Raw genomic sequence first — 25,320 nt, 5'->3', positions numbered from 1 at the left:
CAGTGTAAGTACTGATTTTATTATTGATTTAATGAATATTATTTACATAACAATTAGTTACTTTAATTCTACTAAAACTGTTTATTATTACTGTAATTGCTTGTGTATTGTTATTATTGCTACAGTATAACCGTGTGTAGATGATGTGATCCCTTCTATAAATTAACCGAGCGTAATAAGTAAATGATCTCTCTCCCAGCATTAAAGTAGTACACATTCAACTTATACATTTTATAGTAAACTAACTTAAATTCAACAAAATAGGGATAGAAAGAAGTTAAAATTATACATTTTTTTAGGAATAGAATTGTATATTATTTTTTCCTTTAAATTAAAATCAGAAAAATAATAGTTACAATTGATATCCAGCAGCAAATAGACTGAAACAAAAGAAATGATATAAACAATACAAATGACGTGGTTTAATTTTATTTTAAGAAATGTAACATATGAAAGCGTAATTATTAATATACTGTGCAACTTGTTAAGCTGTGTCTACACTAATGTCAAAATGTCAAACTTTATGTGAAACAAAATGTGCCCATATATAGACATGATGATGTCATATCACTGCCATATTTTGACATTTACATCACACTTTTGCGTTTTTTGTAATAAATTGCCTACAATAAACAATTTCTGCTAAATTTTGATTAAAACAGACATTTATGAGCATTAAGTAACATTTAAAACAAACATGTAACAAACACTGCCTCTATCATCATCCATGAATTTGAAATAGAAAATTAGAAGCATAATTATATATATGATTTTGAATGTATTTTTTTATTATTATTATACTTTGATTGTTTTACCTCAAATTATATCTCAATTCAGCATTTTTGCTACTTTGTTTGAATATGTTGAATTTGAATAATTACAAATAAATAAAAAATATGTACTATAAACGAAAAAAAGATAAAGATGTAAAAGTTGAGTAGATTTATTTGGTATTAGAGATTTGATGAATAAAAACAGCCATCTTGTTCTGGTAATGTTGATCAAAATAGTTGAATTGAGGAATGTTTCAACAACTAATCGCCATAGCGCCACCATTTGTCCAGTAACAGACATCGGAGAGTATAGATAATATTGAACAAAAGTTATTTATGAGTTTGTTTGTTAGATCAAGGAACAGTATTTTTAATATTATTTGAATTTAATGCATATTGGTCGCTGACAATATTAAAAACTATATGAAATATAATTGTACATGTAACACATATATATTAACAGTATAACCAGATAACAGTATTTGAAAATAAAAAAAACACCGCACAACTAATACAGTGCTTGCTTTATATAATACACATAGTGACTCTTAACTACGGGTGTCATTTCCATCGAAATTCGTCGGTAAGTTGACTCTACCCTTTTAAGGATGGAGTGTATATATTTATTGATGTACATATTATATTGCTTGAGGGTTTGCATGGCGAAATAAAATGTTGATATATAAAGTTGCGGTACGCCACATAGTTCTGAAAAGAACTGTTTAGTTTCTAGACGTTTCTATCAATATGCTTTGATCGTCCTCAGTAAAATATGAGTTTTTTTCTCACTGCTGAGGACGATCAAAGCATATTGATCAAAACGCCAAGAAACTCAATAGATCTACATATGATTTCAATTTGTATGTAATGTTAATGTATGAATACAGTTTATTTATCAAACTATTTATGTAACAATAATTTTTTTTAAATATGCAAATAAAGTGAACCTCACAAAAGCTAGGTTTTGTAAAATGAATTTCGGTCACCTAGTATTAATAATTCTAATAATATATCAGTATAAAAATTGTAACAATCTGTCATCTGTAACAGAAGTTCTACTTGATATGACGCCCTCATTAGGATGTCTTTTTACTATATATGCTCGATTTTGATTGGACAATACAGTACAATATAGCAACTGTTTAACTTTCACCTTGTTACAGTGATTTACCCGTGATACGTTTCGCAATATTCTTATTGTTGGCTTTTTAGTTGTTGCTGATTGTAATTATCATAATTTAATATTTGTTATTTAATAACTATGAATTGTGTTATCGTTATCAATTTAACATTCTCCAGTTGTTAATGGTACCGGTACAAAAGTGAACAATGATAACATTATAATTGACCCACATGACATCTTTAGAACGATTTCTATAAAATCAACAATCAACACTTAATTAAACATTAAATTATTGATTGATTGATTAAATATTGCTTGCCTCATTTAACATTGATACTAGAGTGTACTTGACTTGACATATCAACATTTGATGTAAGAATACACATATTTGTAGTTCTTTTTTTATTTGATGTTTAAGTTCACTCGGTTAAAATTCCTTTTTAGACCCAGTAAGACAGATTAAATATTTACTATCATTAAATAAGCACAACCCAGATATAATGCATACAATTATCATGTGATTACATTTCTGTAAATATGTTAACTGAACTAAATCTCTATCTTGCACTATCAAAAGATGGCAGTGATATGAAATCATCAAGTCCATATATGGACACATCACATAAAGTTTGATAGTGTAGACAGAACTATGTATGTACAAAGGTATTACTATAGTATTTGGAAAATATTTTAAGTTATGATAAATAAAATAATAAATAAAATAAATAGTTCATTCTTATATAGCGCATATAAGCAAGCTCTCAATGATATTGTGTAATATTTTTTTCTTTATATATACAGTAGGCTATATTACTGAATTGTAATATACATCGCACCGCAAACACAGTAATTTGACCACCAATAACGACGCGACGGATTATCCGAACTGTCGCTTGTGATTGGTCAACTCATTTCTTCACAGTTGCGCTTACGTTCTTGCGTTGCCTCAAAGTAAGAACCAACGACGTCAATCGTGACGTCTTTATAAATAATAATATATAAATAGTTTGGAACATTTGCTGAAACATCCATGAGGGATCACCCGATTCTGTACTGTATCTAGATTTCCCTAGCATCATAGGAATATTTGGTAATACAGCATCACATGTTCCACATGTATCTTTTAGTGTCATATACCATAACCTAACCCTTAACCTATCTTACTGTACATGATAGAGGCACCACATGTGATGCAAATGAGATGCTGCTAAGATACTGGACAATATTGTAGTACATTGTATGTATACAGCACTGAGTAGTCGAGTAGTGGGGTTCGAACTGGCGATCTATCGTTTGCCAGGTCGAATACCATATTATATAAACCGCATAGGCAATTATTATATGTGTTCATGTGTCGTGATTAAGACTATTACTGTAATAGACGCTGTCAGTGCAATGAGCAATGTCAAAAATAAAAGCAATCTGTCTATTAACACCGCAACCTCTCGCCATTCGTTTACTATTTTCTCTTTAACCTTTCCCGTTTCCCTTTCTTTATTCATTGATCGCAGTTCTTCATATATCTTTGATAATTCTTTGGCGCCATTTTGTCTTGCTTTCGTAAGACGAATGTTATCACTTTCGCTGCTGTGAATTTCTTTTTCGGTCAATTCGTGCTCGTGCGGTGATTGGTTCATGACGTAGAATCCACCTTCTCCGTGCCTAGTCCCCGATTGGTGGGTGAGAACACCCTTGAAATAGCTAGTTTTCTGGTGGTTCCGTCCAATAGTTCTGCCTATTCGTCCGAGTAGTAATGTACGTAGCCATAGTGGTACCCGGTGTGTCTGCCCTCTATTGTATATGTTCATCACGAAGGCTGTTGCTACTACACTAAAACAGCTCATACACATAAGAGTTGTAAAATAAGACTCTGAAACACAAAAGAAGAGAAATGAATTATGAAATGATAATTAAATATATTATGTATATACTTTGGTACGACGGGACTAATGAAAGACAGTATATGATCACAATCGGTAATAAAATTCGGTTTACGTCATAAATTGTCCATTTCATTTCATTTCTTTATTCTTTCTTAATCCACATATAGTTGATAACTCAATAAAGCTACCATAACTATTTTGGCGGCGATGGCGCCCCATGGATAAAATATATGATACGGGAATTTGGAAAGCATACGATATACGAGAACTAGAAACTAATAGTATAAATGTAATCCCAATCCATCGAACTGACTGAAAGCCTTTTGGGCACATGTCTGTTTATAATCGAACAGTGCATTATAGTGTGGTAGTATTGAATGTCAATTTAGCCATCAATGTAACTGTAGTAGTTTATGCAAATACTGTACAGGGAGTATACGTTTAAATACAATACTGTACGATTTCAATATTAAAATTAGTGAATATAATTTGAGAGACATGTAACTGTAATTATAGATCGACCTTTAGAGTCCGTGATCAGTAAATCAAATTTTTTCTTTCGATTTGTAGAGACATCTATAATATAAAATAAAAATCGATTTTTTTTGTAAACTATCAAATTACAGTAGAAGATGAGTTTTTAGTGAAATGAATACATTAACTTGTAATTATTCCAATATTAAACTTACGTATTATTGGTGTACTATCGGCTGATGGAGGCAATGTTTGAGCAATTAATTGTTGAAAAAGTAAGATTGCAAGCAGGGTGGTAACACCAAATGAGGTTTTCTCTCCACTTTCAGGGGGAAGAAGAAACACAAACATAGTTAGGAAAGACAGCAGACAACACGGGAGTAGAATGATCTCAACAAAGAATCGTTCCCGGCGTCTTAGCACGATGTCGTATTTCACAATGGCGTATGTTTCTGGACAGCAGTTATATTTGCGTTCTTCTCTCTCACTTTTGACACCAACCAGGTTCCATACTCCATTCTCGTGATACTCAGTTTGAATAGCTCCGGGGGATGTGTCCGGGTGAATATCCTCCTGTCCCATATGGTACACCCACGTTCCGAACTGTAATTTACAGTGCTGTACATCAAGCGGGAAAAAGCGTACGTTGATCTTGCAAAACGTGTGGAATATTGTCGGAGATGAGTAGTATACGGTGCCATCATAGTATACAACAAGGTCCAGTAAATATCTGATACGTTGAAATTCTTCATCAATGCTGAAAATATATAAATACACAAAATAATAAGAAGCAGGTCTCTTTATTTTTTATCTGATCTACAGGGTTATAGATCAGTTCACACAATATTCTTTTAGTAGACATAATGATGATTACTCGTTTATCTTTGAATTTGCATCTTAAATCCATTGTAAGCCCAATTAAAATATTTACTAATATTATAATATATGTTTATTATAATATCTACTGTTTACCTAAGTGAGACTCAAGCATCGTTTATGCTATTATATACTGATTCCAATATTTCTATTCAAGAAACACTACATATTTTCTTTTTCTCAAGCATATTAAATAGTAAAACTGGCCAAATTAATTATAGACACTCATTGCATTTACGATAGGTTGAGCAACCGTGTTTCTTACTTGTTGTAAAGTGTGACGTCAGGATGCCATACGTCGTCAACTCCAATGACAATACTCGTTAGGTTTTTAAATTCCTCTGGCTTCCAAGTAAGGTGTTCATCCGTCCATGTCTAAAATTCATAATTATATGTATACTATATATATTTTTTAAATTTCCCTAATTTCACTTTACTGATTACAATATTCCATTTAAGCAAACAAAACGATAATCCCATAATGGGTCACCAGGGCATATCTGTATAATATTCTAAGCATGTTTAAAATATTACAGTACTTCGGTGGTTTCATAGTGTATCACAGTCTAATTATAATTTCTTCTTTCCTAATGAATTATTTTTTGTTGGTAAAGAGTACCGTTCATTCTGCATTAATAGAGGAATGTTTTATCATATAATTCATGTAATGTAAAGGAATATTATGTTCAAAATGTCTTTATTTATCAATGTAAAACTATACAATACTATCAAAGTATTTAAACAAACCACAATCTTATAATGCAATATACCATTTTATCATTATTATACCGAATCTCAATTTTTAATACTGAATGTCAATCTTTATATCGTTTTAGCTCTGTAATATAAATTTTCTCTGTATACTTATTTGATTTATCATATTTAGATTTCAACAACAATATCAAAATATTTTCTATAATATTTTAACCTCAGGCTGTGTAATATTACTTAAATATCAATTGATAGATAAATAGATATAACTTTTATCATATTGTTTATCATATGTGCAATAAAAGTGGACTGCCCCCACAAAAGAGAAAACAAATAGAGGAATGAGCTCCGCATGCAAAGAGTTACCAGTTCTTTTCCACCTTTATGTCGGTCGGTTGGTCGGTCGGTACTAACACTAACTCAAATTTGCAATTTTTGGTGCACGCAACCCATAAATGTCACACAGCCGCAATTACGGCTCTTTCGGACATGTAATTGCCGGTAACCAACGATGAACAACGGTAAATAGCCACAACTGTACACATATAAATGTAAAAAGTAAAATTTAATAATAATCTTTGACAACCAATTCTTTCTTTTATAATTCAAACCCCAAAAAAAAACCCACAAAAAAAAAAAAACCCAACCAATTCTCAAACAATGATACCGTATACCTATTCCCCACAAACTTTATGCAATTCCCCAAATTTCCCAATCCTTCCAAACAAAATATCAACAATCTTCTTATTTTTAAATAATCCCCGAAACCCCCCCTTTCAAATACAATAATAATACAAAAATAATGTCCACAATATCGTTCCTTCTTGCCTTCTCTCCTACGCTGACACAAAACAAATTAGAAAGATAAAAGTTACAACGATTCTGCAAATAAACAACTCCCACGCCTCTGCTCCCGTTCTGCTTGTATTATCAATTATAATTCTTCCTATTTTCTGACATATAAATAAATCAAATATAACGTTAAAATGTTTCTTGATGTCGTTCTGCACTGCAATCCGCTCCCCGACCAATTATTTCTTTCTCCTTTCCACGTAAAATAATATCAGTATCAATCCAGCTACTCTTCAATATTTCCAAACAATTCTTTACATGCAACAACTTCTGCTGTTTCCAACAGTTATTTCTTCCGTCAATTTACATTCACAATTTTAATTAATCCTCAGTAATCTCAACAATTAACAGTTCTATATTTAAGTACAGCCTTATAGTATTACTTCCAACTCACAATTTATTAACTTCATGTATATCACTTTATTTCCTTTCTGCTTCAGCTCTATATCACCATAATTATCTCCAACTCACAATTTATTAACTTCATGTATATCTCATTATTTCCTTTCTGCTTCAGCTCTATATCACCATAATTCAATTACTTCTTCTCCTGCACGTCTTAGTTTCTCATATCAATATTCACCTATCCCTTTCTGGCTTAACATAACATAGCCCTCCTTCTCTGTCTCCTCTCAATTTCCATTCACCTCAAAATTCCCTCAATTATCCACATATCACCACCTTATCCTTCTCCACCAATCAGCAACTCACACACTAACTTAACCCTTAATACCTCTCCTCCCTCTCTCTCTTCCTTCTCTAGTGCCTCTCTTCTCTCTCTCTCTTCCTTCTCTAGTGCTCTCTCTTCCCTGTCTCTGTTTCGCTCCATTTCTTCTCTCTCCCTGTTTCTCTCTTCTCTCTCTAGTGCTCTCTCTTCTCTCTCTCTGGCAGCTTCCTCTCTCTTTTCCACAAACTCTCTTAATTCCACTCCATCTAACCCCAACACTTTTCCTGCGTCAACAATTTTAGTGAGATCCATTTCTTAAGAAAAACAAAAAAATATATATATATATATATAAGTATCCAATATAAGTATACAGTATGCCAGTAATATGGCAAATAGACAATCCAAGAATCACGTACAATTGTTTCATCTACCAATGTTCACGCTAGGTTACAAAGTCTCCCGTACCTCAAAATTATCTTGTATAATTCCTTATTTTAACGATACAATTTCTTCCAATTTATTTTTTAACAAAACAAAATGGGGTTTAGAAAATTAGACACATTTAATCGATTTTTTTCACTTTCGAGAAATTGTGGCTTGCTACTTTCTACACTAATAGCACACACGCAAGCCACCCGATTTTCAGTGATGTATCTCCACATGCGTGGTATGTGAAACATCGCGAGGCTGTATCAAAGACCCGCCGACCTACATATTTGAATGCATTCCTGCCGACAATGACTTTATTTATTCGCAAATATTTAACATTTTGTTAATTTTAAAAGTACTGGAAGTATTAAAAATTATGATAATCATTTTGTTCCATTTTAATTTAATGGTTAGCTTACAATGTATAATGTAAGTCGAAGCATCGACCTATATATATATATACTACACGCGACTGTATTCCTGTCGCCAAAACATCCAATTTACTATTTATTCGCAAACTAACTATTATATATGTTAATTATAAATTATTATTAAATTCCATTTGTTTATTGAAATAATATTACAAATTATGATTATCATTTTGTCCCATTTTGATTTTATGGTTAGCGTAGCCTACTTTAGAATAGGAAAAAGGCAATGACTCATTCAGTATTAAATGTTTATTAGTAGGCTATAGAATAAATGAAATGTCGTATTAGGAATGAACTATACATACATTGCACGTTGTATTGGAATAATAAACATGATTAAGATATTGAAATATCAGAGACCGGTTCATGGGCTATGAAGTACGGAGTAAAACCCGGACACCGATTCGGAGCTCAAAAAACCTTATAATAACGGTGTGCTCTGAATAGGAATTGGCTGTTAGATTGACTCCCGTTGTTGAACTGAATAAAGGGGAATGGTTCTAATAATATTCCTCATTCTTAATCTTAATCATAGCGTTGACAGACTTTTTAGATCATTAGTTGGCTAGTGTTAAAATATAGACATATTGTCCCTCATTCGGTTAACTGAATAGGGTTATTCCATAGAAGGTTGCTTTTATAATAATAATATTTATCATTTTCCATGCACCAGTCTTAAATTCTGTCTACACTATCAAACTAGCTTGACAAAAAAAGTGTGATGTGCCCAAATATGGTAGTGATATACACAAATACGATAGTGATATGACATCAACATGTCCATATATGGGCACATCACATTTTTGTGTCACATAAAGTCTGATAGTGTAGACAGAGCTTTAAGCTTAGTGGTAGATTGTCATACATTTGCTATTATTAGTTTTCGGTTCATCTGTGTGACGTACAGGGCTATAGGAATTATGTTTATATTATAACCTATAGGTTCTAGGACAGCCGTCAATAACGTTAACGCCTGTGGATATAAGAACATCATACCGAATCACAGAATAGATAAATCAGCGTTATTATATGAAATTAATTTCAAAATAATCTTGAAATTCCCCCAGGGAACTTTAACTAGATCACGTCGCTATTATTCAGGGTTGACTTCTAGGGTAAGTCAATAATAACAACACACAAGTGTGGAATCTAAGGTCGATAATCATTTACAATCACCATCTATGTACACTTCTTAATTACTTGCTGTAAATTAGTGACGCTCTAACCGTTGGATGATTAGTATGAATTTTAAATATTAATCGAATCACATGTATATCTATTTCAAATTTAACACATTGCTTTTTTTATGTTTTCTAATTCAAGCTTGGGTGGGTTCAACCAAGGCAGTTGTTAGATTGCCTTGGTTCAGCATACTAATAAACGTCATTATTGCGTCAGAAAAACAATCTGACTGATTTTTGTTTTTATTTTGATTTTTATTTTGGCTTTCATAAAATACTATTCAAGCAAAATAAAATATGATAAGAACAGACACCTGAACCAATACTTCAAAACAGAATAATTAATTGTTGTTTAATTATTTTCATTGGATTAAATGATTATTAGCCAACACCATGAACTGACTTTTTAAAAAGTAAATTTGCAAAGAAAGATAGCATTAGCAGCACTGATTATATTTTAACAAATAATAATACTTCTTTTATTCAAAAATTATTTTAAAATTCAGTAAGTATACAATACCATTAATCTCAATTATTTTCATTGGATTAAATGATGATTAGCCAACACCATGAACTAACTAAAAAAAAATTATAATTACTTTTTAACGAAGCCATAACAGTTTTATTGGTTTGTATTGCTTATTTTATATTGTTGGTCCTTTGATAATCAATGCTGACCTTAATTTACAGATTATGCATAAGTTATGTGAAGCAGAAGAGAGGAGCGCATTTCATTCCCCGTACAAGTCTTTCAACGGGCATGTCAGAGTTTTTTTTGTATTCATCATAAGAGGAAAATTGACTCTAAACAATAGCTGAATGATAACTGTCCCCATGAGCAACCAAAATGCAGATGCATTAAAACACATGTGTGTGATTTAGAATTTGACCGTTATTACATTAAGTGTTATGCATTTTAAACATAAGAAATAGAGAAATACTAAACCGACCAGCAATATACTATTAACGCATGCTTCATATCGAATACATGTAAAGTTCACAATCAGGGCCGCAGCCAGCATGAGGCAGACAAGGCGCTTGCGTCTGAAATTTTCAATTTTCAACCACCGAGTCCAATTTATTAGTAATATTTAACTGGATTGGAAGTTAATTTTCAATATTTGTTCCAAAAGATAAACAATAATACAGTCAATATTTTGATAATTTACTATATTATATTAGTTTAATTACTTAATGTTTTTTGTTTGTATTACAATACTACAGCACACGGCTGCGGTGAGTCGTTTTTAATTGGTACACTACCTTTAAAAGTACACGTGTACATTCACATTAGCCGGTTATAGATGACTGCATTTTAGTGAGTTACTATAATTTGAAAAAGGTATATATAGATTTCAGCTAAAAACTTTGCTTACGGAAAATACCCAAGAGACTTGCAAAGACTGAAATTGATATTACATTAGGCCATCAACCAAGATAATATGAATATACGATAACAGTGTGTTTTCTTTAAATTAAACAAATTCATTTATAATTACATTACTAATGAAGACGTACTCGCATAAACGTGATTAAAGCACTATACTACTACACAGAATAATACAAAACAAATCGCTACAACATGATCTAATTAAATGGGTTGGTTATAATGATGTGAATATTGTATCATGGATGACTAAAGAATAGCCTATTAGTACATGATTGTAAATAGACAGGTCTGTCAATCACGTACTGTGTGGACAGATATTAAGTAATAATGTGAATATTGGATATAGACAGGTCTGTCAATCGCGTACTGTGTGGACAAATATTAAGTAATAATGAGAATATTGGATATAGACAGGTCTATTAATCGCGTACTGTGTGGACAGATATTAAGTAATAATGTGAATATTGGATATAGACAGGTCTGTCAATCGCGTACTGGGTGGACAGATATTAAGTAATAATGTGAATATTGTATATAGACAGGTCTGTCAATGGCGTACTGTGTGGACAGATATTAAGTAATAATGTGAATATTGTATATAGACAGGTTTGTCAATCGCGTACTGTGTGGACAGATATTAAGTAATAACGTAAATATGGATTTAGAAATGTCAATCGCGTTTACTGTGTGAACAGAAATTTGATATTAATATTATAATGATGTGCATAATGTCAGTCGCGTAAGTACTGTAAGGTTGAGTTTAAACCAGAGCAAACTATACACTTTGCCCTGCTTTATATAGACCTATGAAACAATGTTTCACTTGATGTCAATACATCATTCTTATTTTGGAGGAACTATATGCTGTAATTTCGTGCAGCACTCGCGGCAAACAACATGCAGTTTATTATATCTGTTGCTAGATTTACATGAAATCAATCAATAGAAGAATATGTCTTACCAATCTGAACCATGAGTTTATAACAAGTTTCTGAATCCGTTCATTCTGTAAAAGACAAACCATATAAAATGTTGGTTAAACTCTTACTAGCCCTTTTTTCTATTATAAATTCTAAATTTCATTGTGGGATTACGTTTAATACATTTGTTAATCATTTTGGTTATGCAGACAATTATAAAGATGCAGATGAAATTGTAGGCTGCAGAAGTCTTTAGCTCTGTCTACACTATCAAACTAGTTTGACACAAAAAGTGTGATGTGCCTAAATGTGGTAGTGGTATGATATCATCATGTCCATATATGGGCACATAACATGTTTTTGTCACATAAAGTTTGATAGTGTAGACAGAGCTTTATATGAAAATAAATATCACAATGTATATACTGTGATGAAGACATCTCATTTTAAAACTATTCTGTAGACTATTTAGGCCTACTTATTAGGATACATTCATATTACTCTCTCATACAACTACACTCATATTCTATGTCTGGGCAAAAAAAATCTTTGATTAAATTTATAAGAAACAACGTTTATAAATCAAGGTTGTACAGTATGAATATATAAAAAATGTAATTTATATTTTACACGAGGCAGTTTAAGTCGACTATGCAATATTTTAATCTGTTTAAAACCATTACGCTTACATTAATGATACATAAAATATGTGTGTAATAATAACATTAATGTTATGTATTGAATAACATTAATTACATTTGATACATTATATTGATAACATTATGGGTAGGCTTAGTGCTCAGATTTATTTCTACTTTAAATCATTACGGTACCTCATGGTGTAATACAGAAGCCATGTGCAAACATGTTAGAGTAACTGATTAATAATTAAAACAATAACAGACAATTATGAATATAGTGATGAAGACATTGATGATAATCTATAATAATATGGAAAGATGATATGATGGTAACGGATGTAATGAAAATCATATTGAGAATGCTGAATGAGAAATAAATATCGTAATGATATAAGTTAAATAAAAAGAAGAAATTGATGAAAATGATAATTAAATGATGGGAATGAGGATGTAACAAAAGTATTTTTAAGAATGATGAATGAAAATAAATATCGTAGTGATAAAAGTTAAATAAAAAAGAAGATAAATTGATGAAAATGATGATGATGATGATAAGATGATGGGAATGAAAATGTATTTGTAGAACATCAACTTGATTAATGGTAAAGCTATTGGATTGATTTTGTAATGATGTTGATGATGACAATGACATTAATTGTGATAATGATGAAGAGGACGTAGTTTATTCCAATGATGAAAGAGATACATTAATTACGATGTAGCTCCAATCTGTATTTTTGGCATTTTTTTTAGTCAACCAGTCGGCGTTTCAATTTTTGTCTGGAAAATACGGAGTTTATGAGATCAAGAGTATACGTATGAAACGCCACAAGTGCCATTTATGTTTTACTAATATTAATTCGAAACTCAGTGTGGAACATAACATAATTACGATGCTGATAATGATGTTACGTACGAGTTCAATTACTTGTGATAGTATCAATCGCAGCGTTACGTTGACAGAATGCTGATGGTTGAGCACTGGTCGTACTGTTGTCCTAGGGTAGTTTGACAGCAGTTTGTCAACCAGTGACGATTCAATATGTTCATCATGGTTTGCTAACACTGCACAAAACACACATGTTAGTGCTAAACAAAAAAAAAAAGAAAAAGAAAGACAATTATATAATCTGAATTAGTTTTTTTTATATAATATTTGTGAGTGGTTGTGGAATTGTTATGCAAGTCTTGCAATATCTGGCTAAAAAAAGTTAAAAGAGAGTTCTAGAATAAAACAAACCATTAGTAGTATTTTTATATACAATAATTGGTCGTATATAGTGTTTCGCCTACAATCGTTGACAAAGATTATTTGACATATTTTGAACTAAATTTATGTATTCAAGTGTCTTGTTATAAATTGATAGGCAGTAAGACTAAAACATACAATAGAACTGCAAGGAAACATCATTACAAATGAATTATTACAAATGAATTATTACTAGTGAATTATTTAAAACGCATTTTATAATTTTAATGCAGAAAGTAATTGTATTATTTTACTGTAGAGGTCCACATTTCAACTGTCCTATCATAGGAAGGTCTAGCCACTACCCTGGGAAGATTTCAACATTCAAAAATAGATAATAAGAGGTGAACTAGGCCTATATAGACCAGATAATAATACACTTATATTTATTTCCTTCAAGATTAAACTTTACAGCAAACAACATCTGAAAAACAAAATACTTGAAACAGTCACTTAAATGACTAATTACATAGCAAACCTTTCAACACACAACTTCATGGAGATAAAACTAAATTGTTAAAGTTTAACAAGTCAAACGACAAAATAATCAGAACATTTTTTAGTTGTCAAGTGTTACACTAGCCTATACTTGTCATTAAATAAATATTATATTATGATATGAGTGGATTTGTTTTCTCACAATATATTCATTTTCGAAGTACGGGGTATATTTCAAAATTTAAAACTGGCGATTGGTCTCATCATTTAATAATATATGTAGACATTACAGGAAAAAGGAACACAAAGAAAAAGAAATAGCAACATTTGCATTAACTTAATTTAATAATTTATTTTCTATAATTATTTAGTTTGGTTTTCTTAAATGTCAAAGTTATAAATTACACAGCAGAGCAATAAAATATACCGTAAAGTAACGAATCATGTTATATAGAATATGGCAGTGATTATATAGTATGTGGAGAGGTGATATGTTTAAATAATAAAATAGGCCTAATATTAATGTTTGGTGTGGTAGTCTACGCATGTTACTGAAATATGATCGTGTCTAATGCTCATTATGAATTCGAGTGTCAAATAACTAAGAACAATAAAATTGTATCAATACCGTAAACGTAAACCAACATTGTAATTTTGTTTTTAATAGACAGTAAATTAAGCGACTGATGAGATATTTATTAAGAGGAACTGAATTATATTTATATAATGTAATATTAATGAACTGCAATGCAACACGATCTAGCAGATAATACAATAAACAAATATTTTAGCTCTCAACAGAGATGAGTAGGAGATAAACAGTCAGATAAGATCATTCTATTGTTGTCAAGTGTTACTGTACAAATAGCATACATGTACTTTTACGTTACTAAATAAACATTGATATGCCCCTTGTTCTTTTTCAGAATATCCAATCGAATTTGAACCATAATATAAATATTAATGGCATGGCTGCGCAGTTTATATTTACAAAAACAAATTTTGGATCGTACATGCATGTCTTGTTTATACGGACGGAATCTTGTAATAATTACTTATGTTAATGACTGAAACTTTACTGAACTGAACTGAATTTCACAATATATCATCATATCATTGAGAACAATAATTATTGGAATATGCCTATACCATCACTTTAGAATTTACTTAAGATTTAATTACATTACAATGTAATAATCATATATACACTTAAATAATTTATAGTTCGAGACTTTTAAATTTGGTTGACATTTACCGCTTTAAATATTATTCCGTTCATTGATTTATACACTATTATTTATTCACCTATAATACCAATTGTATTTAAGGAAGTACGGCTCATTGTATTTTATGAAGCAATTATCAAAATATAACTTACCTGAGTTAAATAAAACGAATAAGATTACGACAGTAGTCCATCTATGCATACTTATTCCAGTTATACCAGTTTGCTGTAGCTTGAACAACGAGACAATTAGAGTTAGATGTAAAGCTGTATTCACACTTGTTCTGTATCACCGAACGGAAGACGGCGCCGTTCAATTCAAAAAGTATAATATGATTTTCCATTATTTAACAACATGGCACTGTCTTCAGGAACGAACGGAACGAGAGGTGGACCACTCGTATCTCCACAACATAATTTTGTCGTTTATGATTTTATTTTTAGTATTTCGTGCTTTTAAATGTAATAATGAATTGAAAAATACCACCAATTCCAATGAAAAAATAATAACATTTAAGGGTTAGGGACTTTTATTAGAATGTACTGTTCATAACTCGTATCAATGAATAAATATGAGGATGTAAAAAAAGAAAAACTCACAATTACCTACTTTATATACGCTATACCTCTGACAATAAGTACATTATCAATCAATGAGGTTTTGCGTTTTAGCGACGATATATCAGAGGTCCTTTTAGTCCCTTTATATTTAAACTTCTGAACATATAGAATATTAATTATTATTATTATTATGATCAATCATTCTTATCAAAGACTCGTATAATAGGCTTACAAATAATTAATCATAAATTTGAATTGAAACATTTCTATAGCATTATTATTAATTAAAAAGCATTAAAAAGCATTATTATTACTATACATAAAATTGAAATTATTTATGATTGGCATATGTAGACATATTTTCAATTTATAGTTATTTATGCAATGATTGTCTCTTCTAACTTTTAGACAGTAGTTTGGAATCAAATATTAACAGATTGAAATTATTCATATTGTTATTTAAATATTTTAAGCTTCTAATTCTAATAACACTTCACGTTATTATTAATGACTCCGAAGAATAATAACCACTGTATTTAGTTTTACACACAAATTAATAATTTTATCTCAAAAACTTCAAGAGTAAATCGTTATTTGGCAAATGTAATGTTCCAGAATTAATAAGTGACAATAGAAATAATTTGGTTAGCCAAAATGTATGGACATTAAACATTACAACATAAAAGGCGCACCATGGGAGTTTGCTCAGTATGATATTAGTTTAAACCGGTCGTTATTACGAAACATCTTAAATAGTGTGAACCAGCAGTAAAGTTGTGTTGAACTTTGACCCTTCTTACATGCAAGCTTGCCTTAGATTCACATCACGCATTGCGCCCTCTACATTAAACGTAGTGGATAACTTTACAATATTAATACTGCCCATTAAAAAGATTCATTCGGTTGGTATTCCAAATAAAATATAATAGTTAATTATATCTCAACCGTAATAGTATAGTAAATAACGATTATTTTAATTTAAATGACGTTTCGCCAACTATCAGTTGGCTTTCTCAAAGTGTAGTGACAAGTATGTCACAGTTGACCTCTAGATGACGGGGTCAACACATTGGTCCACACAATCACTGACCATGCTGCGCAGACAAATCACGCCATTGATTTGGAGAATTTGAAAGTAGTTGACAGGGAATCGGTCAGATTAAGACGCTGGGTTAAGGAATCCATCTGGATCAGGAAGACCCCAAAATTTAATAGAGATGAGGGCGGTTACAAACTCAGTCAAGTGTGGACCAATGTGTTGACCTCGTCATCTAGAGGTCAACTGTGACATACGGGTCAACTGTGACATACGTGTCACTACACTTTGAGAAAGCCAACTGATAGTTGGCGAAACGTCAGGTAAATAAGATAATCGTTATTTACTATACTATTACGTTTGAGATATAATTAACTATTATATTTGATTAATATTGCCATTCTAAAAAGTTAAAGAATAGTTTACACTTACCGTTTCTGCATCATTGTCTGTTAGCGTTCAGACGACTGTATTGCTCCTAATAATAATAAGCTATAAGCTCACATCTATATATCCGTATATATAGTACACTAGTTTCAAATTGTCATGGCAACGAAAATTGCCGTTATGTTGCTTTATATGTCAACCGACACCATTATTAATGTGAATGTTCATTGAGAATGACAGTAAAAAAAATAATAGTTTACTAAATCCAAAAAACTACAGTAAATCGATGTTATAAAACAATTCACATGCGGATGAAGAGACTGGTCTCGGTCACAATCATCCATCCAACAAGTACTATGTATTAACAACTAATTGTTTAATTTGAATGTTTTATGACCATGAATAAAACAAGTAGTTATACTTATTTCATCTATGGTATGACTATGTTTTTATTAAGTTTTTGTTTAAATATTTAGAAAAAAAGGCCTACAAATATAAGCTCCGACGACCAATAAAACATTGTTGTCTTGTTTTCTGTAATGTAATCGCGATCGTCGATGTTGTGAGGATCGTGTTGTTGCAATGGTGAAGAAGAAAAAAAGGCGAGTGACGTCGACTGATATTGACGATTTGACTGCGATGAATCGGGGAGCTTGCTTTGGGAACAGCGTTACGACGTAGCGATTGTCGGAGCGACAGTGTAGCGATTTAATGGAAAGCAGACTGTCCCTGACATTTTCCATATCTACATTCACACACCATAGAGATATTATAGTGAACTATAATATATCTCAGCATAGCGAATTTACATGCGCCATGGATCGGCTGGGATTATAAAAAAATATGTCTTACATAAAAACGCCGCTCGACTTTTTGACGTACTAGATTTAATTACAGTTCTTTCGTCATTAAATTATGTTTTTTTTTAAATTGATATTCTATAATTATAATATAATATTTTAAGAAATAATGATAATCTAATAGATGAATTATACACACAATATATTTGATCCTAGTTCATAATGAACTATGAATATTATTATTATTGTTATTATTAATTTTTCGTTTTTTAATACCTACCTTTGTCCAAGTGAACTAAATCAAGATAAAGTTATTTATTGGAGAAGAATAATCCACAAATTTACTTTAATGAAATAAAATGTAAATTGAATGCATTCAAATCAAATTCAAATCAAATCTTTATTCGTTCCATATATAGAAAATGTCCATGGAAAAATTGTTTTCCTCGACAGAAAAATATGGTAAAACATTCACAATTACATCATACATAGAACAAATTTACAATTTAAAAACATTAATTAAAACATCCATCAACTGTAAAAGTTTAAAATATATATTGCATGTGCGCTATTATGATCTAACAATCTTTGAGTTAAAAATATGAGTTGAATTTGGTACAAAAGACAGTCGGTTTCTTGACGTATCAGCTCTAGGAGCCCGTAACCGACATGACTTGTTGTAAAATCTCATATGTAATGGGTGTTTCTTATCTTCTACAATTTTACTTAATTTACTTAGGACCTGTTTTTCAAAAAGATATTTTAAATCATTAACCGTACAACCAATTATATTTGATGCTATCTTAGTAATTCTAATGATACCTTTCTTGTGTGCTTCATTTAAATTACCGAACCAAGCAATAAAAGAGATAAATAGTACTGATTGAATAATAGAATAGAATAATTTCAAAGTACAACAGCTAACAATAAATGTATTTAGCTTTCTGAGGAAATATAACCTTTGGTCACCTTTCTTAATTATCTTGGCCGTATTTTTTTCAAAGCTAAGTTAATCATCAATATGTGTACCAAGATATTTGGTTTCATGAACACGTTCAATTGTCTGATTAATAACTATCAGATAACTCTTTTCATTTTTCTTTTTCCTAAAATCCCATATAATTTCTTTAGTTTCTATATATACATTTACGCAAGGGCAAAACTCGGTAAATCGCGCGTTATTTCTAGAATGTTTACTCGATGGCATAATAAAGTTGATTCGTACTTTCGGTACTGATTTTAACCACCTGATGTAACCCTGTTTACTAATTAAATTGAGTTCGATAATTAGTTATTGACGATTAAAACGGATTTAGGTTCAACGATTTGCCCCAAATAGGGGTGTTTTCTGATCGTGGTATACACTGTCTAATGGATGTCAATTTGAAAATACCCGCACACAATAATACGAGGACACTTCGCATTTTCCTGTCTCCTCCTACTATAATTGTTTTTATTAGCTGAAAACCGGTTGAACAGTTCGAGTACAGCATCATAATGTTGAAGACAGGCCGATTTTCCTTAAAAAATGCTATTTTGATACATTTATTATACGTTTATACAAAACAAACAGAACATTCCAATCTCTGTTCCACAAGTGTCTATTCCCTCAGACGTCGTAAAGGCAAGTACTGTATACTCATAACAGAAATTCGATCCAATTTTACTCGGGGTACCCGAGTCTAGGACTCTTTTCTCCTCCTCTTTCCCATCTGGACACTTTTATTGAGTAAAAGTGCGATTTTTAAAGTACTACTCCTCCCTTATTCGTTGTAATATTGAGCTGGGATTTGGCATGAATATACTACAGGGACATGTCCTCAAATCTAAAGAGCCGGATTTTTAAATTTCAAACCGGATGCAGCCATATGACGTCTCGAAGATGGTACCATATAGCCGTATTTGGTAGGTTATTGATGTGTATGTGACGTCACATCCGTCTTATGACGTCATTACAGCTTCATTTGCTGTACCCCGAGTATCGCACATTCGTGCTTTTTACTCGGGGTACCCGAGTCTAGGACTTACTCATTTTCTCCATCTGGACACTATTGAGTAAAAAGTGCGATTTTTAAAGTACTACTCCTCCCTTATTCGTTGTAGTATTGAGCTGGGATTTCGCATGAATATACTAAAGGCACATGTCCTCAAAGCTATAGAGCCGGATTTTTTATTTTCAAACCGGATGCAGCCATATGACGTCTCGAAGATGGTACCATATAGCCGTATTTGGTAGGTTATTGATGTGTATGTGACGTCACATCCCGTCTTATGACGTCATTACAGCTTCATTTGCTGTACACCGAGTATCGCACATTCCTGCTTATTTGTTAATTAATTTGTTTAATTAAGAAGCCACAATGTGTGACACACACCACAGCGTTATGTAGTTATATGCGGCTTCTTGGCGTAGTGGTTATCACGTTTGCTTAACACGCAGAAGGTACCTGGTTCGAGCCCGGGCGAAACTTTTTTTTTAAACTTTATGGTGAAAAGTACTGTATACGCAATATGATAATTATACACAGTATATCTTATTTTTATTATTTTTTTAAATACTTATTTTGTGTAATCGGTAATTATCACTTTTACACATGTTTATTTTGCTTTGTGCTTATTACCATATTTATTTGTAATTTAAATGGATTAAAAAACTTTCTGTAACCCACATTTTTAGTGTAAGAGGTTTCGTAGTGTAGTGGTTATCAAGTCTGCATAACACGCAGAAGGTTCGAGCCCTGGCGAAACCTATTTTTCTTTAACTTTATGGTGAAATATACTGTATACGTAATATGATATAGAGTATATCTCGTTTTATTACTCGGGGTACCTGAGTCTAGGACTCTCTCATCTTTTCCTCTTCTTCTTCCATCCGGACACTATTAAGCAAAAAGTGCGATTTATAAAGTACTACTCCTCCCTTATTCGTTGTAGTATTGAGCTCGGATTTAGCATGAATATACTACAGGGACATGTCCTCAAAGCTATAGAGCCGGAATTTTTAATTTCATACCGGATGCAGCCATATCACGTCTCGAAGATGGTACCGTATAGCCGTATTTGGTAGCGCGGTTATTGATGTGTATGTGACGTTACATCCGGTATTATGACGTCATTACAGCTTCTTTCGCTGTACCCCGAGTATTGCACATTCGTGCTTGTTTCAATCTGTGCTGCAGAGGTTGGATATAGATTTTTTTTAACGGATAATGAGCTAGCGTTTTCAGTCGCCGTATATTATGTAACAATCTTTATTATTGCAGTTAAACCACCCACATCATCACCCTTCCCTCACTGGCATGAGTAGCGTTGTAAAGCCAGTAGAGGATAGGCCTACGGTGGTACGAAGGATCAACAACAACTTTAGTGGGTAGGGTAGGAACCAACTTAAGTATGAATTGGCTCTAGAAACAATTGAAAACCATTAGGCCTACTAATTAAGTTGAGTTAGATAATTTAATATTTATTAACGATTAAATCGAATTTATGATTTTCCCCGAATAGAGTTGGTTTTCACAAATTGATTAACATTATATAAACATATATACGTCGTAGTGTATCGTTACATGTCCTGTACTATTTCAATCGACTAGGACGGTGATAGTTTCAACAAAGTATTACATCGCAATGTTTTACTGTGTTTAGTGGTATATTATTTGTAAAACATGAAAACAATTAATATTTCGTTACTAAATGGATAAAGAATATATTTAAAAATTGTTTCTCTTTGCACCCATCCTCTTCCCCATCCCTCAACCATAATGTTACATACAAAACACAAATTAAGTTTGTTTAAATTTGACTTAAACAGTTTCTCTTTCGGAAGTAATTCCCAGGGTGCTAATTTTAGTTGAGTACATAAATCACAGTGTCTATTTATTCGTTCCTGTAAACGACATGTATTATTGTCCTGCATTATTGTACATTTGAAATCGCCAGTTTTTTAACGCTGAAATGATTATGTATTCGAGAACCATCTGTCTAGTCTAGTTATTAAAATTAATCTTAAGATTCAGATGCGGAGATATCAGAAGATCACACCAAGGCAATCTAACAACAGGACGCTGAGATTGGACGGATCAAAGGGTAACTTTCAGTTTCGAAACGATCGCTCCCTTAAAGGCTTGACTGATTTTCGGTTGGCCAATTGACTTTCTCAAACAGCAGACACCAGTGGGTACCAAAACGGTACCATCTATAATCCGTACACGTATTATTAGCCTTGATTTAATAAAAAACCATTAAAATTAATCCATGTTTACATTTAGGTATGTATTTGAGAGGCATTTTTTTGGGGGAAAAACAATAGAGTGAATATAAACATCATCTGATTTATGCATTTTGATTTCAACATTGTCAAAATCGTGGATTAAAGAATAGAAGGATATGCATCAGTTTGAGATCAAAGCTTCCATGACTCTAACCGACAGAGCGCGGACCGTCCAAAAACACAGTTTAATTAACCGTCGTTAACAACGAAACGGTCGCGTGCCTAATATATTATTATTTAATGCACAACAACCTATTACCTTGTTGGCTATGCTTTCGCGGGCTCTTATCTTGGCGGCATGAGTAATATTTTATATTTTAGCGCTAGCTGCTATGGCGACGAACACAACTTTATGCGACGAATTTAATTATATCTTCTCTGAATTCAAATTAAACGATACCAGAAATATTACAAGATTAATAATGAATGTAATTACAAGATTTTTTGTACATTGTAGTACCCTTTAGATTAAAAATAACATTAATTTTGCCAATGTGCGATTGATCTACGCTAATGTTTTTATGACCTTAAAGTAGAATTGTATGACCTGTAGTAGCTCTACATCTGGTTGTTGTCTCACAGCCTACATGTAAAATTACAAAATCAGCAAGGATACTAGGCCCAGGCCTTCTAGGCTTACTAGTAAACCCTACTATGATTTGCCGACAATGATATAAGCCTAGGTAGGCCTAGTAGCTACAACGTGTAATTAGATTTATATACTCACCGTTGTCTTCTTCTTGTGGGAATAATAATACAGCAATAGACATGGTACTTTTATGCTTCGTTTGTTCATGGTTAAGTTTGCCTTGCGTCTACTTTTTAAAACGAGCGCTAGATAGCCAGCCAATCCCGGATCAGGGATCGCAGTTTTTATTCGATTAGGCCCGGTGATCGGATGTGATGTGGATGGCATAACCACTAGCCAATCACCAGGCACTACAATTTAAATATATTAAAGATAATTAAGGAGATTTATGAAGAAACCACTGCTTAGCCATATTTAAAAAACACGTACTTGAAGCAATTTCTGTATATTCGTTTTCAATATTTAACAACATAACCATCTTCTGGAACAAGTGTGAATGTAGCTTAAGAGGTATCAGCTCTAAATCTTGGTTCCCACTAGCGACGCAACGCAAGGACGTAACACAACGTAAGTGATTTGACCAATCAAAAGCAATGGATTATTCAAACAGTGGCTTGTCATTGGTCAACTCGCTTGCGTTGCGCGTACGTCCTTGCGTTGCGTCCTAGTGGGAACCACGCTTATCATTAATTGTTTTCTTACATGTTTCGAGCTTATAAATGTCAAGGCTATTTAAGAGAGAATAGCGACACGAGGTTTTGCAACTATAAAGACCCTTTTTATTTAAGCTTTTGTGTAATCTAGAACATTAATTACATTTTTTATTATCATTATGCTTACATTTTTATTATGTAGTTTCCATAAATTTAATGTTGATATTTGCAGTGAAGATGTCTACATTTCTGCTTTACTTTCATGCAATAGGCATGTAGCATTTAATCGTATTTACGGTGTCCAACTGAAATCAACTTTCCTAAATGTCGAATGGAATTCTAGAAAAGGCAACTTTCAAATAACTGAATAAAACCGAAATGCAGATATGCATTATTTTTAACTTTTTATCTTTTTTTTATAGGCTCTTCTGTGTATTACACCAACGGTAATAAGCGTAATAATGATGAAAAGTATGTTATATATAAGGAAAATTCTACGATGCCTTTTATTTTTCTTATCGAAACCTAACTGCCATGAAATTTGTATAATTATTCCATCGATGATTAGACATACTGTGCTTAACCCGATGACTCCTACAAAATACGTTCCTGTATGACAAAACATAATAATAAAATGAATTAATTTGGCAAATTAAGAGTAGATAATTTACTTTATATTATCTAGATTCCTATAAACAATTATAGATTTTTTTATTGAATAGATGTAACTATACCTATTTCAGGAACGTTGTCTCCTACTGGAGGCAGAGAAAAGACGATTAACTGGCTGAAGACAATCTGTGCAAGTAAAACTGTTATTCCGTAACTTATTCTTTCTCCAGAAGTGTGAGGTATTAAATACATTACAATGATGAGAAATGAGCAAAAAAAGTATGGAACAAGATAAAATTTGTTTTGAAACTCATTTCTCCGTTGTAACGTGATCGAAAACTGTAACGATGCATATGAACTAGATGAATAATTATTCATGTATCGACTTCCTTGAACGCCATTTGCTGGCAACTTCCAAATTCCATTCTCAACAAATTCATTGCCTTGGTCAATATCGGTTGGAATCGGATCGTCGAAATCAAGTTTATTTATATCATGTGTCCAAGAAATAAACTCCAGTGTACACGTTTGCTTGTCGTTAGGATATTTCGCGATATCAATATGGCAAAATGTTTTAAATATAGCTGTAGTAGAAAGCGACACACTTCCGTTGTAGCATACTTCAACAGGAACACTTGGCATGAAATATGCATGGTTTTTGTCGGTACTAATTTATTTATAATAAAAAATAATACAAAATAGGTAAGAATAAAGTATAAACATAAAAAAAGATTACATATTTGACTGATATTACATAACTCAAATATTCAAATTACTGCATGTTGCTATAACCTACAAACTGTTTTTTTATTGGAGTAGACTAATGTAACTGAAATCAGGTCATTGATAGCCTTGATTTAATTCAAAACCCTTCCCACTTTCAATAAATCAATCAATGCGTGAATTAAGGAAAATGTATGAATGGCACTTTTTTGGGAACTTAACAATAATCCACGTTTACTCTAGATATACTGGCTAAATATAGCTTGTTATGCTCCGTTCTGGTTGCCGTAAATACTAAGGAACAATTTATCGCAAATTGTGGGGTGAACATTATAGATGTAGTTTTTATCAACAGCAATTCGACAAATCCCATTAAAAGACACTACTTCTGGGGGCGGATTGCTATAAGCAGTTTATAAACATTCT

General features: G+C 32.0%; 1 protein-coding gene across 1 annotated transcript; it reads right to left on the bottom strand.

Annotated features, from left to right (window-relative positions):
- Window positions 1-3,057: 3,057 nt before the first annotated feature.
- LOC144834559 (neuronal acetylcholine receptor subunit alpha-10-like) lies at window positions 3,058-23,087 on the bottom strand. Its single transcript, XM_078689413.1, has 6 exons — window positions 23,045-23,087; window positions 13,268-13,440; window positions 11,752-11,796; window positions 5,395-5,504; window positions 4,469-5,010; window positions 3,058-3,766 (listed from the first exon to the last, which is right to left on the bottom strand). The coding sequence occupies exons 1-6, from the start codon at window positions 23,085-23,087 to the stop codon at window positions 3,234-3,236; spliced, it is 1,446 nt and encodes a 481-aa protein (XP_078545539.1). The 3' UTR covers window positions 3,058-3,233.
- Window positions 23,088-25,320: the final 2,233 nt, after the last annotated feature.

This window comes from Antedon bifida, chromosome 2, assembly GCF_963402885.1.
Source record: "Antedon bifida chromosome 2, ecAntBifi1.1, whole genome shotgun sequence".
NCBI classification, from domain to species: domain Eukaryota; kingdom Metazoa; phylum Echinodermata; class Crinoidea; order Comatulida; family Antedonidae; genus Antedon; species Antedon bifida.
Note: the sequence above shows the minus strand (reverse complement) of the source record. Positions and strands in the feature narration are given on the sequence as shown.